Genomic DNA, 14,940 nt, shown 5'->3' with positions numbered 1-14,940 from the left:
ATTCCGCACAGAACATCCACCCTGGAGCAGTAAATCTGCTATGGGGCAGTTGGCACGTGGTTATACAATATGTGCTATACAAACTTCCACATTTTTGATAAAGTTTTGATAAGAGTTCACACAGTGTTGCTAAGTGATTGCAGGCACCTTCCACATTTGGTTTGTCATGGTTTCCACATCATTTTATTAGTGAATTTCCCCACACCTATAAATTTTCATATGAAAACAGCTGTTTGTGTATTTTCAAATCTGAGTCCATAAGATTATAAGTCCATAAGTATTCATATATAGTTACTAATGGTAGGTATTTCGAGAAGAAAAAAAAAAAAACTACAACTGCAGCAAATAAATGGTGAAATGTGATTGAGCATGTAGGTTTATGTACACTTTCAGCATAGATTTACTTAAAAGACTTTCCCATTACAGAAGGGGTAATAACTCACTTGCCACACTCCGAGCTAAGGAAGCCATTTTTTCCTCTGGGTACTGCAGCTGGGAAGCTATGCACAGTATCTGCTGCCAGCTACTACATGCAACGAAAGCATCAAGAGCTTTCTCCAAACTTCCACAACGAGCAAAGATCAGACCAGCTTGTTCATATTGATGTTTTGAAAATAAATGATCCCCATAAGCATCATTGATAGACTGTAAAACACAATTCATGGAATTCTTAGAAAGCAATAACATACAGAAATGCAGTTAAACATGCATTATGAATTTTGCAGTACAGCACAGATGTGGAGCATCAGTAAATCACAGAAAGTTGTGTGGATGATTAAGCTTAAAGTGACACTAAATAATACGCTTATTCTAAAATCATCCATATACTTTAAAGTAGATCGGTCATGAGGGGAGCAAGACTGCTAATGTTGACCTATTTCTGAAAATGCTATTACACTTGCGCTCTAGCTTCAGTGATATACTGTCTCTGAACAAGTACAATTATTGAGAACTTTACAGGAAAAAAAGAAAAAACGTCCTTATCTGTATACTTTCAGGTAAGGAAGTACTGAAAAGAAATGTAATCAATGGCAGCTGACATATTTCTCTCATAACGATTTTCCTTTTCTCTAATATTGAAACGATTTAGATAAAAGTATAAAAAAAAAGTAGGCAATCCCAGACATGATCCCCGAGATTGAAAGTAATGATGAATATTTTGTGATATACAGTACCATGCTGTTACTAACCTTATACTCAGTTGATCCAGCTGGATATAGTTTCAAGGCTTCAGTGTATAGATTCTGATCTTTAACCAAGTTCAAAAATTCCACAAAATGCTCTGGGCCTGAAAAGCAAACATTATAAAAGGATAAAGTAGGTGGCAAGAATGAACACTGAAAAATAGGAAGTGGTAAAGCAAAGAAAATAGCCCTTTGCAGCAATATTTTTATTTTTTCAACAAATTTGCCTTTAAATATTGTTTAACCAGTTACAGGGCAGCACCTCTGCGCCAGATCGTGTATATTTTCGGGTAGGGGGTGCGCACATGCATGCCGCTGGTGACTCCCTATTGGTGGGTACAGGGGACTCGATGTGGTACAGGTCAATCATCCTGCAGAGATGGAACGGTGGTCTGCCTATATAAACAAAGCAGATCGCTATTCTGACAATAAGGAAGGCATGGATCCATTGTTCCTGCAAAGCAGGGACATGGATACATGCCATCCCCCAGTAAAAGCACCCCCTCACAGTTTAGTAAAACACTGGTTAGGCACACAATTAACCCTTTGATCACACCTAACGTTAACCCCTTCCCAGCCCGTGTCATTAGTGCAATGACAGTGCATATTATTTTAGCACTGATTACTGTATTGGTGCCACTGGTCCCCAAAAAGTGTCAGAATGTCCACCACAACATCGCAGTCCGCTATAACTCACTGATCACTGCCATTACTAGTAAAAAATCGAAATAAACAAAATTATCCCCTTTCTTGTAGACACTATAACTTTTGTGAAAACTAGTCAACATATGCTTATTGGGATTTATTTTTTTACCAAAAATATGTAGCAGAACACATATTGGCCTAAATTTGTGAAAAAAAATTTTTTCGAATTTTTTATTGGATATGTATTATAGCAGAAAGTAAAATTTTTTGTCTTTTCTTGTTTATAGTGCAAAAAAAAAAAAAAAAAAAAAAAAACACAGAAGTGATTAACCACTACAATACCGGGCACTTTCGCCCCCTTCCTTCCCAGCCCAATTTTCAGCTTTCATCGCTCTAGCGCTTTCAGTGACAATTGCGCGGTCATGCTACACTGTACCCAAATGAAATTTTTATCATTTTGTTCGCACAAATAGAGATTTATTTTGGTGGTATTTATTCACGACTCCGTTTTTTATTTATTGCGATATAAGCGCAAAAAAGCGGAAATTTGGAAAAAAAACAATATTTTTCTTTTTTCTATTTGAAAAGAAATCCAATAAAATCAAATTTTGTCATAAATTTAAGCCAAAAGGTATTCTGCTACATGTTTTTGGTAAAAAAAATTCCGTTAAGTGTATAATAATTGGTTTGTGTGATCACGGACATATGTACGCAAATGATCATGTACATATGTGTGCAGGTGATCACGTACATATGTGTGCACATAATCATTGGGACATGTGATTTTAGTGGGACATATGTGGGGGACATGTTTTTATTATTAGGGACATGTGTTTTTATTTTTTGGGGACATGTATGTTTTGGGGACATGTGTGTTATGGGGACATATGTGGGGACTGTGTTTACACTGTGTGGTGTGTTACACTAGACTGAAGATCAGTGAGTAAAAAGCTGTAAAAAACAGCTCATACTCACTGATCATCAGCCGGCTGCAGCAATCTGCTCTCCTCTCCTCAGCGATGACTTCTGTGTGAGGAGAGGAGGAGCCGATTGCCTAGCAACCGGCTGTTTGTTTACATCACATGACGGCCGTGATTGGACACGGCCGTCATGTGATCAGGAGGGCCAATCACAGAGCCCTCCTGCCGATCTGAGATGCGCCGTGTCCCGGTGAAACGGGCGCATCGGGATCGCGCCGCTGTGCGGGCACGCGCACGCGCGATCCCGCTCCTCCTGATGGACGTTCCTGAACGTCCTATCAGGAGTAGACGGCTCCCACCCGGCCAATGCACATATACGGCCGGGTGGGAGCCGTCTACTCCTGATAGGACGTTCAGGAACGTCCATCAGGAGGAGCGGGATCGCGCGCGCGCGCGTGCCCGCACAGCGGCGCGATCCCGATGCGCCCGTGTCACCGGGTTAAACACCACCAAAAGAAATCTCTATTGTGGGGGAAACAAAACAAAACAAGGACATACATTTTATTTGGGCACAGCGTCGCATGCACAATTGTCAGTTAAAGTAACGCAGAAAATGGCCTGGTCATGAAGGGAGACAAATCTTCTGGAGGTCAAGTGTTTAAGCATTTTATTCTGGCCACCAATGCCTTATTTAGGTTTCTTCCTTCACGGGCAGTGGGGTTCTGTTGTAAGGGGAGAAGCAGTAAAGTAAATGAGACGACGCTGACCAAAATCCATTTTCTCTGCTCTGAAAGTGCCAACAGAAAAGAGGGAGAAGAGTTAGAATCTCAAATTTTCTGGACAGCTGAAGCGGCTGCATTGATAGCTTGGCAACCCTGGGAGGTAGGTACAGCAGGGACTGGGGGTGGGGAGGGGGTGTCCGTGTTAGTTCACCTTTACAATTTCAATGTAATGGTAAACACTTTAAGCCTGAAGGTGGCGTCAGCACTTTTTCCTGCTAGCAATGCCTATAGGGTGGTGGGCGGTGGCATAAATGTGGCAACACTAAGAAAAATGGGAAGAAGCAGATCGAAGGGCTGACAAGCTGCTATGAATTCAGCAGCACTATCAAATCATTGACAACCCTCCACAGGAAATTATGCATTTTCACACCAGCACAGGCACACAGGTAAATACGCAGAACACATAATAAATGTAAAAAGACATTATAATAGATTGCTTACTGAAATACAGGATGCGTATTTAGGACAATATTTCATTTTAGGTGTAGCTCTACTTTAACTTTTCCTGAGTTCAAAAATCTAATTTAGGAGATGCCAAAAAGTGGACAAAGCATTCTTTACTGTAGACTATTCAATATTAAAATGTTTATGCCCTGCAGGCAGTTTTCAAAGGGTCCTGAAGCTTGTATGTGGTCTCTGACATTGCTTTGGAGAGGTTTATGCAGGGATAATCAGTTGGCTTGATCATACCAGTCCAAATGAAATTTTGAGAGATGATAACACATGGGTGAAATTGTTCTATCATAAAATTTTGCAATATTTGCCAGGTAAGCTCCCCCCTCCCCCCACAGAGAAGGCTCATAATACAAATACATATCCTACCACATTGGCTGAGGTGTCCAAGAGCTTTCTTGTATCTTTTAAGATGTTTATCTATAGTGTATCTTTGGTAATTAGACTCCATCTTCTTCAGTGAGTTTAGAAAAGGAAGATACTCTTTAGGGTCCTATGAAAAAATACAGAGAGAAGAAAAACTATTGGAGCTTCATCGGAACAGAAAAAAAAAAAAGATAAGCAAAAACATGTTCATCCCAAACATGGTTTTAGTCCTTGACTAGTCATTATTGAAATTATCAAAAAAACTCTCCATATCAGATATTCCTGAGCTGTGCTATTTTTCAGAACATCGGTTTCACTTTCCAATATACTGTTCTTGCATGGGCAAATTGGTCTACAGTTCTGTATATTCACATTCTTGCAAAGGAAAAAACATGCAATGAGGACACACAACTAAAATTGGTTACCTACCTTCTGCGATTTCTCTGCCACCATAATGACCAAATCAAAGTCATATGTTCCAAGGGAGTGATCATAAAGCTCATTGACATCCACAAGAAATAGCAGGTATTTTAGCGCTTCCTCTGCGCTGACATCGTCATGAGATGATGGATTCTCTATAAAATAAATATGGAGTATTAAATACTTCATTATGGTAAACCATAGGTGCTCAACTTGTGGCCCTCAAGTCCCATCATGTCTCTGTCTTTGGGACTCGTGCTTGTAACTGTCAGCAGTTTGCAACGCCTCATGGGATTTGTAGTTCTGCAACAGTTGGAGGGTCACAGGTTGATCATGTAGTAAACTATCAACAAAAGTATTAAAAAAACTTAATCCTTAAGTATGTAGCACCCTCTAGTGCCCAGTGTAGAGTAGGAAAATTTACTTCTGACTCATGGTAGTTGTGTGAGTCTGGTAATTTGTTGGGGGTTACTGTTTGTCAGGCTGCAGGGCTCTACAGGTCAGGCCTCTGGTACCTCTCCCTTGTTGTAGAAGTTTGGAGAAGTTTCAAGAAGCTAGCGGGTGGAGGCCAGGAGGTCCTGATTTGCATATTTACAGGAATCTGGCCAATCCCTCGACAGGAGGCCTGGTGGGGTGGCTGGGTCAGCCCATAAATATTGTGGAGCCTGGGCAGCGAAGGGGAGTTGGGTGAAAGATGGAGTGAGAAAGCTGTGTCGTTCAGCCTGGGAGGGGACCCTGGGGCTGAGGGGGGGGGGGGTCTGCCTCCAGGCTAGGAACTGAGAAAGGAAGGACAGAGGGATCTCCACTACCCTCCCTACATTCTCTTCTAGGAGATACCCTGGCTTGCATGGAAGCACCTAGACAGCAAGAACAGTAGTCTCTTCTGAAGCAGCAAGATTTGCAGGGACAGTGTGAGTACTTCTACACCTCCAGGGCCGAAAAGGGTTAAACTTGCTAGACGCAATATCCAGAGGGCTGATATTTTCAAGACAGGGGACATAGAGCTCCGGCAAGTTGGGACTTTGCTAAAATTCTACCCAGGGGACACAGAGCTCCTAGAAGAGGGATTTCCTTTGCCAAGACCAAGAAAGACTGTTGCTGTTCCGGAGAGAATGCAGTCAAGGATTTGTTCACTTTTTTTGGTGTGCATAGAGAAGGAAGTTATCCTCACCATTGTTCTTTAAAGTGGTTGTAAAGGCAGAAGTTTTTTTTAGCTTGATGCATTCTATGCATTAAGATAAAAAGCCTTCTGTGTGCAGCAGCCCCCCTCATACTTACCAGAGGTCCATCTAGATCCACGATGTTGCAGGAATGTCTCGGCTGCCCGGGACTCCCCTACTCATTGGCTAAGGTAGCAGCATGGCGCCATTGGCCCCCGCTGCTGTTAATCAAAGCAGTCAGCGAGTGAGGAGAGAAAGGGGGCGGGGCCAGGCCACAGCTCTGTGTCTGAATGGACACAGGGAGCTGTGGCTCGGGTGCCCCTATAGAAAGCTGCTTGCTGTGGGGGCACTCAACTGGAGGGAGGGGCCAGGAGAGTGGAAGAAGAGGAGGATCCAGGCTGCTCTGTGCAAAACCATTACACAGAGGAGGTAATGACTGTTATTTTTAACTAAAAGAAAAAAAAGAAAATTAAGACTTTAGTAATACTTTAAGTCAAGTTGGGTATCCCATAAACCTTATACCCTATCCAAGTTATTAACTCAATAAAACTACAAGCCCATGGACTGATTCCTTGACTCTGAATGAGAGTTGAAAATGCATATTGCCTGGCTGAGCAGGGATGGGGGGACCCAAAATCCAGTGGATCTCTATGGGGTAGCGCTACACTTAGAATCAACAAAATAAATTTGAACCATCCTTGGAGTAAATGTGGTTCATCTATACCTACTGCTAAACCTTAATGTATTATGTGCCACTTATCTCATAAAAAGGTGAGAAGAGTTTCCCATCACATACATTAATTTATAAAGATTAAAGAAACTAAATAGCATTGTATTTAACAAACAGTATTGTACTTGAGTAACCAAGCTTCCGCTCCTGTGATCTGACACTTACTGACACAGGGGAGCCAGATTTGCAGAATAATATGACTGCACTGGAGGAGGTTCAAAATAGGCAAGTATACAAATCTTTTTAAACAGTTTAGGAAGAAAAGGTGGTGGGGGGACGGGGGTACATTTTTAAGAACAAACACAGCTCAGCCATCCATACATGGTTCGAACCGTTATGAGCAGGCTGAATATACCAAGTTGATTGATCAACTTGGATACAACCAGCCTGCTGGATTCTCTTGCGATTATCTATAATCACTGTCTTCTCCTGGTGGGGATGGCTTCCCCGGTCTGCCCCCTGCCCCCCCGCCAGGGGGAAGACACTGGCCCAGCAGGAGGGATTACAGCATCGACACGCTCTGTGTTTATGGGGGAACCAAGCTAATTTCTTTCCTGCAACCTGTGGCTGCAGGAAAAACACTTGCTCAGTTTATGTAAGTTCACAGATCACAGTGCGAACTGTGGAATCGGATTGCATGGGTGAGAACACCCATGTTTTCAGTCTCCTCCAAATTATTTTTTTCTGCTGTGATTTGTCTTCCAGTTAGAGGGTGGCTACCAGGTTCATTGTTCCACTGCTGAAAGGAATGTAATCACTCACTCCTGAGATGGACAAGATAATATGGGATTTGTAGTATGCATAAGGTAGTGCATATGGCCGCCACTAATTTGCACTGCTCATTTCAAACAAACGTAAAGGAGAGAAGGAGAGGTTCAGAATCTCACAGAGGATGTTACAAGGAGGCAGAAAAGCACAATAAAAACTATTTCATTAAAAATATTTCAAAGGACTATTAAGTAGTGGATGTGTATGGGTTATTTTTTGTTGAATAAGGATATTGTTTAGTGTCATTTTTTTTCAACGAAATAAAAAAATGCTTATTATTGTGCTTCATTCATCCTTAGAGAATGCATTATGGTAAAAAAATAAATAAATACAACGTTAGCCTTTACAATCATTTTAATTACATGACAGAAGAGATAATAAATAAAAAGGAACATGGAAGGAAAAAAAGACTAAAGGGAAACAGTCATGGGAGGCTAATGGAGGCTGCCATTCTTGAACTCTGTTTTGAGGATGCTAGCTCCCTGGAAGTTATTCTAATGCTTGGACTTTAGAGCCAAGTTGCTGCTGGAACAAGTATATTAAGCTCATTATTGTGAAAGTCGTTCTGACATTTTTTGACACTCATTAACAGCATTCTTTTTCAGAGACTTAAAGCGGAAATTCCACCCAAAAGTAGAACTTCTGTTTATCTGATTCCTACCCCCCTCTGGTGCCACATTTAGCACCTTACGGGGGGGAGTGGGTACCTGGTTTTTACAGGTACCCAGTCCCCACTTTCGGGAGACCGGGCTGCGTGGAAGTCTGTCAGCAGCTCTGCCCCCCTTCCTCCCCTTTTGCTGGGCCAGTGAGAGAGTGCAGCGCACTTCGCAGATGCGCAGTAGGGACCCAGCCATGAAGCCAAAAGACACTACTAGGTTCACTTACCAGTAATGTCGGGTGTGGTGCCGAAATCGCTGGACTCCAGGACAGGCAAGTGTCCTAATGTTAAAAGTCAGCAGCTATAGTATGTGCAGCTGCTGACTTAATTTTTAAAGTGGTTGGTGGAACTTCCCTTTAAGGGGTTGTAAAGGTTTCATTTTTATTTTATTTAAAATAACAAACATATCATACTTACCGCCACTGTGCAGTTCGTTTTTCACAGAGTGGCCCATATTCTCGTCTTCTGGGATCCCTCGGCGGCTGTTTCCCCGCAAGAGATAACCCCCCTCTGGGAAGCGCTCTCCCAAGGGGGTTAGCTTGTGGGCGCGCTCCCGTGTTATACACTCGGCCCCGGCCCCCGACGCACCGCGTCATTGATTAGATTGACAGCAGCGGGAGCCAATGACTGCGCTGCTATCAATCATCCAATGAAGAGCCCACAAGAGCGGGGGGAAAGCAATGCAGGATCGCGCCCACGGAGATTCGGGGCTCAGGTAAGTAAAAAACGGGGGCTTGGGGGGGGGGGGGGGGGGGTTTGAGAGTGCAAGGTGTTTTTTCATCTTAATGCATAGGATGCATTAAGCTGAAAAAACATGAAGCTTTACAACCCCTTTAAGGCTCGATTCACATCTATACAATGTTGCTTTTGAGCGTTTTCGGCAGTACCACTTGCTGTGCTTGTGTTTTTGTCACCATTTGCATTTTGTATGTTTTGTCGTGGCATCCTTATATGTATGTAAAAAAATGTAAAAATTGCAGCTAAAAAATAAATATTCACGGAAAAAAATTGTGGGGAAAAAAAAAAATAAGTCCCCGACCCTTTCCAAAGACAAAGGCAAAAAAATGCATTGATGTGAAATGGTTCCATAGGAATCCAAATAAAAAAAAATGCCCTGCATTTCTGCAAAAAGAATGAGAAAACACATTAGTATGAATCAAGCCTAATGCTGGCCATACACTATACAAAACAAAAAAAAAAACGCCGAAATTTGGTCATTTGGCCAGTTTGTTCATTTTTCAGCCAGTTAATGGGCACAAAATCAGTAATCAGTTGGGATGTTTTTGAGCTGAAAAAACGAAGCACAGGTTTGGAAATTTTCTGCCGAACAAACGATAAATTGAAAAAGTTATGTGTTTCTCGTCCAAACCGTTTGCACTAGGTATATGTAAAAAAAAAAAAAAAAAAAAACTAACAAAAAATGTATTCATTTATGGCCATTGAACGATTTATCGGTCATTACATGATGGCATTATCATTTGCGCTCACGGCCGAATGTTCATTTTTTTGAAAATGGGTTCGGCCGATTTTTTGTATGGTATGTATGGTCAGCATAAGACTGAAACACATCAACGCCAGACATAGTGGGGTTGATTTACTTAATCTGGAGTGCAAAATCGGGTGCAATTGTGCATAGTAGCCAATCAGCTTCTAACTTCAGCTTGTTTAATTAAGCTTTGACAAACAAACCTGGAAGCTAGCGAGCTGCCCCAGATTTTGCACTCTCCAGTTTTAGTTAATCAACCCCAGTGAGACATCTAGCAATTTGAGAAAGAAACCTACAACAACAGCAACCTACTTCTCTCATAAAAACCTAGGCCAGAAAAAGCGCATAGAATCTACCTTTTCCACTAAACAAACAAAAGAGGAGATTCTTTTTACAGCACAACTCAAAAAAGACAAATTTTTATTTCAAACATTATATTGGCATCTGGAGGTCTGCTGTGTCCCTCAGAGAGCAATAATTAAAATACAGACAGATATATTGAATTACTGACGTCATTATACATATGCTGTACATTAATACTTCATCTGTGCAGGATTACCTGCACCATCTTGCTGTGCACCTCTACCCTGTACTGATCGCTATATTACTTTGAAAATTAATAAAATAGGAGATAAATTAAAAATAAAAAAAATAAAAAAAACACACACAGACCATACATTCTCTTGCACTTCAATGATATTACCTCATGGAAAGCCTATGGACAAAGTTATGTCTGTAGATTTTCTTAAAAAAAAAAAAAAAAAAAAATACACTTTCTGTATGGTTTATACTCCAATCCAAACTCTAGCCCAAACTTTTTCTTTAATTTAGATAGAGGTCCACTGTGTACTCATTGAGCATTTCTCCTCATACAGTGGGGATCGAAAGTTTGGGCACCCCAGGTAAAAATGTGTATTAATGTGCATAAGGAAGCCAAGGAAAGATAGAAAAATCTCCAAATGACATCAAATTACAGATTAGACATTCTTAGAATATGTCAAAAAAAGTTAGATTTTATTTCCATCATTTACACTTTCAGAATTACAGAAAACAAAAAAATGGCGTCTGCAAAAGTTTGGGCACCCTGCAGAGTTAATATCTTGTACTGCCCCCTTTGGCAAGTATCACAGCTTGTAAACGCTTTTTGTAGCCAGCCAAGAGTCTTTCAATTCTTGTTTGAGGTATTCTTCCTTACAAAAGTGTTCCAGTTCTTTGAGATCTCTGGGCTGTCTGTCACGCACTGCTCTCTTAAGGTCTATCCATAGATTTTCAATAATGTTGAGGTCAGGAGATTGTGAAGGCCATGGCAAAACCTTCAGATTACGCCTCTTGATGTAATCCCCCATGGATTTTGAGGTGTGTTTAGGATCATTATCCATTTGTAGAAGCCATCCTCTCTTTAACTTCAGCTTTTTCACAGATGGCATCAAGTAACCATCCAAAATTTGCTGAAATTTTATTGAATCCATTTTTCCTTCTACTCGTGAAATGTTCCCTGTGCCACTGGCTGCAATACAACCCCAAAGCATGATTGATCCACCCCAATGCTTAACAGTTGGACAGAGGTTCTTTTCATTAAATTCTGTGCCCTTTCTTCTCCAAAAACGTACCTTTGCTCTTTCCGGCACTTCTGAAAAGTTCTATTTTTACCTCATCGGTCCACAGAACTTGTTTCCAAAATGCCTCAGGCTTGTCTATATGTTCATTTGCAAAGTTCAAAGGCAGATTTTTGTGGTGAGGACGTAGAAGAGGTTTTCTTCTGAGGACTCTTCCATGAAGACCATATTTGTACAAGTATCTCTTTATAGTGGGATAGTGTACCACAACTCCAGTGTCTGCCAGATCTTTCTGGAGGGATCGTGCAGTCAAACGTGGGTTTTGAATTGCTTTTCTCACAATCCTGCGAGCTGTTCTGTCTGATATTTTTCTTGGTCTTCCAGATCTTGCTTTAACTTCCACTGTTCCTGATGACTGCCGTTTCTTAATTACATTCCAAACAGAGGATATTGACATCTGAAAACGCTTTGCTATCTTCTTATAGCCTTCTCCAGCTTTGTGAGCGTCAACTATCTTCAGTTTCAGTTTTCTAGACAACTGCTTAGAAGAATCCGTGGTGCTGATTGTTGGGGCAAGGTCAGATGAGTCTGGCAATTTAAAACCTTTGAGATTGACATCACCTGGTCTTCCCAGGCGATGATTGAGAACAATCCATGACACTGGCAGGTCTCAGCTTTGCAAAGGGGGCATTGCATGCTATAAATTCTGCAGGGTGCCCAAACTTTTGCAGACGCCATTTTTTGTTTTCTGTAATTTTGAAGTGTAAATGATGGAAATAAAATCTAACTTTTTTTGACATATTCTAAGAATGTCTAATCTGTAATTTGATGCCATTTGGAGATATTTCCATCTTTCCTTGGCTTCGTTATGTACATTGATACACATTTTTACCTGGGGTGCCCAAACTTTCCATCCCCTCTGTAAGAAACCATTGTTCCGGGAATTCACATAGTCACTGTGTTGTCTTCAAAAAAAGTGACCCTACAGAGCCCTGAAATGTTGGTTTCTTATGCAGTCTTCAAAATAAACACATGAAATGTATCTATTTGAAGTGCTGGGGACATCTTTGCAATAGGTTAACTTTAAAGTGGAATTCCGGGACAACTGGGATGCAGTGGCAGCCTCAGTAGAGAGAAGAGGGAGCTCCGACAACGGCTAGCAAAACCCAGAGCCTTGATGTCACCCATAGGCTTCAATGGTCCATTCATTGTCAGCACTTCCTCCTCTCCCCTGCAGCAGCGCTAACCGACACGGGGGAACGGCATCATGTGACTGGGCCAGAGTGACCTGAAAATAAGTAAATATACACATCTTTCTTATACAGGTTAGTAAGCACAGGTGTTGGTAAGCGGGTAGGACAGTATAAGGAGTAGTTCAGGTTATCCCGGAATTCTACTTTAAAAACACACACAAAAATATATTATTATGACTAGATCTTTATTCTTTCGTTTTTTACCTCTGAGTTCATGTACTTTTTGAAGAGCGATTTCCAATTCCGGGATTGTTTTACGGACATAAGATGTGAGGATTGATAAGAAGTATCTTAGGGGATAAAGGTAGAAGGATTATTTATATTGTCAGATGCAATGTGTTGAAGTCTAGCAACAAAGATTCAGAAATACAGGCAAGCCTTCAGAAAGCATGAAAAAAATGCAGGCGGACACAGTTTTTGTCTGTATTTTCCAATAAGGTTAAGATGATGCATAGAACAATATTAAACGTGTCAGTAAATATTCTTTCATGATGGTTGTAAAATGACTACCAGCAACACATTTTGTCCTTAATTTTAGCACAAAAGTTAATACAAATCAAAGCAACAAAGCCAAAAAGGCCAATGAAGGAAATATGTAACATTATTTCACCAAGGCAAAGCAAGAGAGTATTTTTGACTTACCTGTAAAATCTTTTTACTGGAGTACAACACAGAATAGAGGAGCTTTGGTCTTACCCATGGATTATATGCAGCTACCTTCAGGTGAATAGACACTGGCATAACAGTTGCCAGAAAATCCCCTATATAACCCCTCCAATTCCCAGCCAGCCTGCTTTTTGTAGCAAGCAACAGGGAGATCATAAATAACAAGGGAAGCCTGTGACACTGCTGAGGTGCGATGGAAGTCCAGGTTGCTTTCATAACAGCCTTCAGCTTGTCTGTATTGTTGGGTCTGGTGTCTTAACTTCCTCATGACAATACCCAACAGATTTTCTATGGTGTTTAGGTCAGGCAAGTTTACTGGCCAATCAAGCACAGTGATACCATGATCATTAAACCAGGTATTGGTCATTTTGGCAGTTTAAGCAGGCACTGGAAGTGCCACTGGAAAATGAAATCAGCGTCTCCATAGAGCTGGTCAGCAGAGGGAAGCATGAAGTGCTGTAGAATTTCCAGGTAGAGGGCTGCGCTGACTTTGGACTTGATGAAACACAGTGGACCAACATTGGCAGATGACATGGCTCCCAAATTCACCACAGACTGTGGAAAATTCATCACTTCATTTGGAAATCAAGGACCCAGAGTCCGGAGGAAGAGTGGAAAGGCACATAATCCAAGTTGCAGTTTCACAGTCGATGATTTGGGGACACCAGAGAGGTAGCAGACCCAACAATACAGACAAGCTGAAGGCCATTATCAAAGCAACCTGGGCTTCCATAACACCTTAGCAGTGCCACAGGCTGATCGCCTCCATGCCACACCGCATTTATGCAGTTATTCATGCAAAAGGAGCCCCGACCAAGTATTGGTATAGTGCACACTAGGGCACTGGGGCTAACAAGCGCGAAGAATAATGGAGAAAGCGCCACGCCTCCTGAGGACGGGACTCGAAACGTACGTCCAGGCGTGCCTGGTTACGCAAGTCTAGCTTTCTTCTTCTGGCCCCTCTGGCTGTCAGCGCTGGAACGCACGCTGTAGCAGAATACAGATACAGAGCGGTTTCTCCATAAAGCCGCGTACACACGTAGCGGTATGTCCGTCGGACTTTCTGAACGGGCTACTTGCCCACACACGGCACTTTTTGAGCGGACTAATACGGCGTACTAAGTCCGCCGTACTATCCGCCCTACTTTTGAAATGAACGGACTCGCCCACACACGCAGAGGAAAGTCCGCTCATTTCGAGCGCTCCTCCAGGTAAGCGGGGCCTGCGAAGGAGACGTCGCTGGCCCCGCCGCCTGGTATGGACTTAAACCAACGCTGAAAAAAAAAAAAAAAATCGGCGTGGGGGTCCCCCCCAAGTCCACAACAGACCCTTGTCCGAGCACGCTACCCGGCCGGCCAGGAAAAGGGGGGCGAGCGAGCGCCCCCCCTCCTGAGCTGTACCAGGCCGTGTGCCCTCAACATGGGGGGTGCCTTGGGGAAGGGGGGGCCGCGCGGCCCCCCCACCCCAAAGCACCTTGTCCCCATGTTGATGAGGACAAGGGCCTCTTCCCGACAACCCTGGCCGTTGGTTGTCGGGGTCTGCAGGCGGGGGGCTTATCGGAATCCGGGAGCCCCCTTTAATAAGGGGGCCCCCGGATACCGGCCCCCCACCCTATGTGAATGAGTATGGGGTACAATGTACCCCTACACATTCACCTGTAAAATAAAAGTACAAAAAAAACACAACACACGAGATAAAATACTTTATTGCACAGCTCCAGGGGTCTTGTAGCCCTTTTGCTAGCGGAGGAGCCCGGCTTTCTTCCTCGCCGCCGGCCTCTTCTTCCGACTTCGGGGGTCTTGTCCCCCTCTTCGGTTCTTCTGCCGGGCCACCGCCTGTAAAAGAGCTATAAGAAGGCGCCGCCTTCCGTTCTTCTTCTCCAGGAGATGTTGA

General features: G+C 42.6%; 1 protein-coding gene across 1 annotated transcript in view; it reads right to left on the bottom strand.

Moving 5' to 3' along the window:
* ELP1 (elongator acetyltransferase complex subunit 1) overlaps positions 1-14,940 on the bottom strand; it is a 133,138-nt gene that overhangs the window by 32,033 nt on the left and 86,165 nt on the right. Inside the window, exons 24-28 of the mRNA XM_077476258.1 lie at positions 12,586-12,671; positions 4,780-4,925; positions 4,354-4,477; positions 1,191-1,288; positions 444-645 (exon numbers count right to left, since the gene is read on the bottom strand). Coding sequence (XP_077332384.1) covers positions 444-645; positions 1,191-1,288; positions 4,354-4,477; positions 4,780-4,925; positions 12,586-12,671 — 656 coding nt within the window. The remainder of the gene's footprint in view (positions 1-443; positions 646-1,190; positions 1,289-4,353; positions 4,478-4,779; positions 4,926-12,585; positions 12,672-14,940) is intronic.

Source organism: Lithobates pipiens, unplaced genomic scaffold (assembly GCF_037356315.1).
Source record: "Lithobates pipiens isolate NorthernLeopardFrog02 unplaced genomic scaffold, aLitPip1_a1.2 Scaffold_13, whole genome shotgun sequence".
Taxonomy (NCBI): Eukaryota; Metazoa; Chordata; class Amphibia; order Anura; family Ranidae; genus Lithobates; species Lithobates pipiens.
Note: the sequence above shows the minus strand (reverse complement) of the source record. Positions and strands in the feature narration are given on the sequence as shown.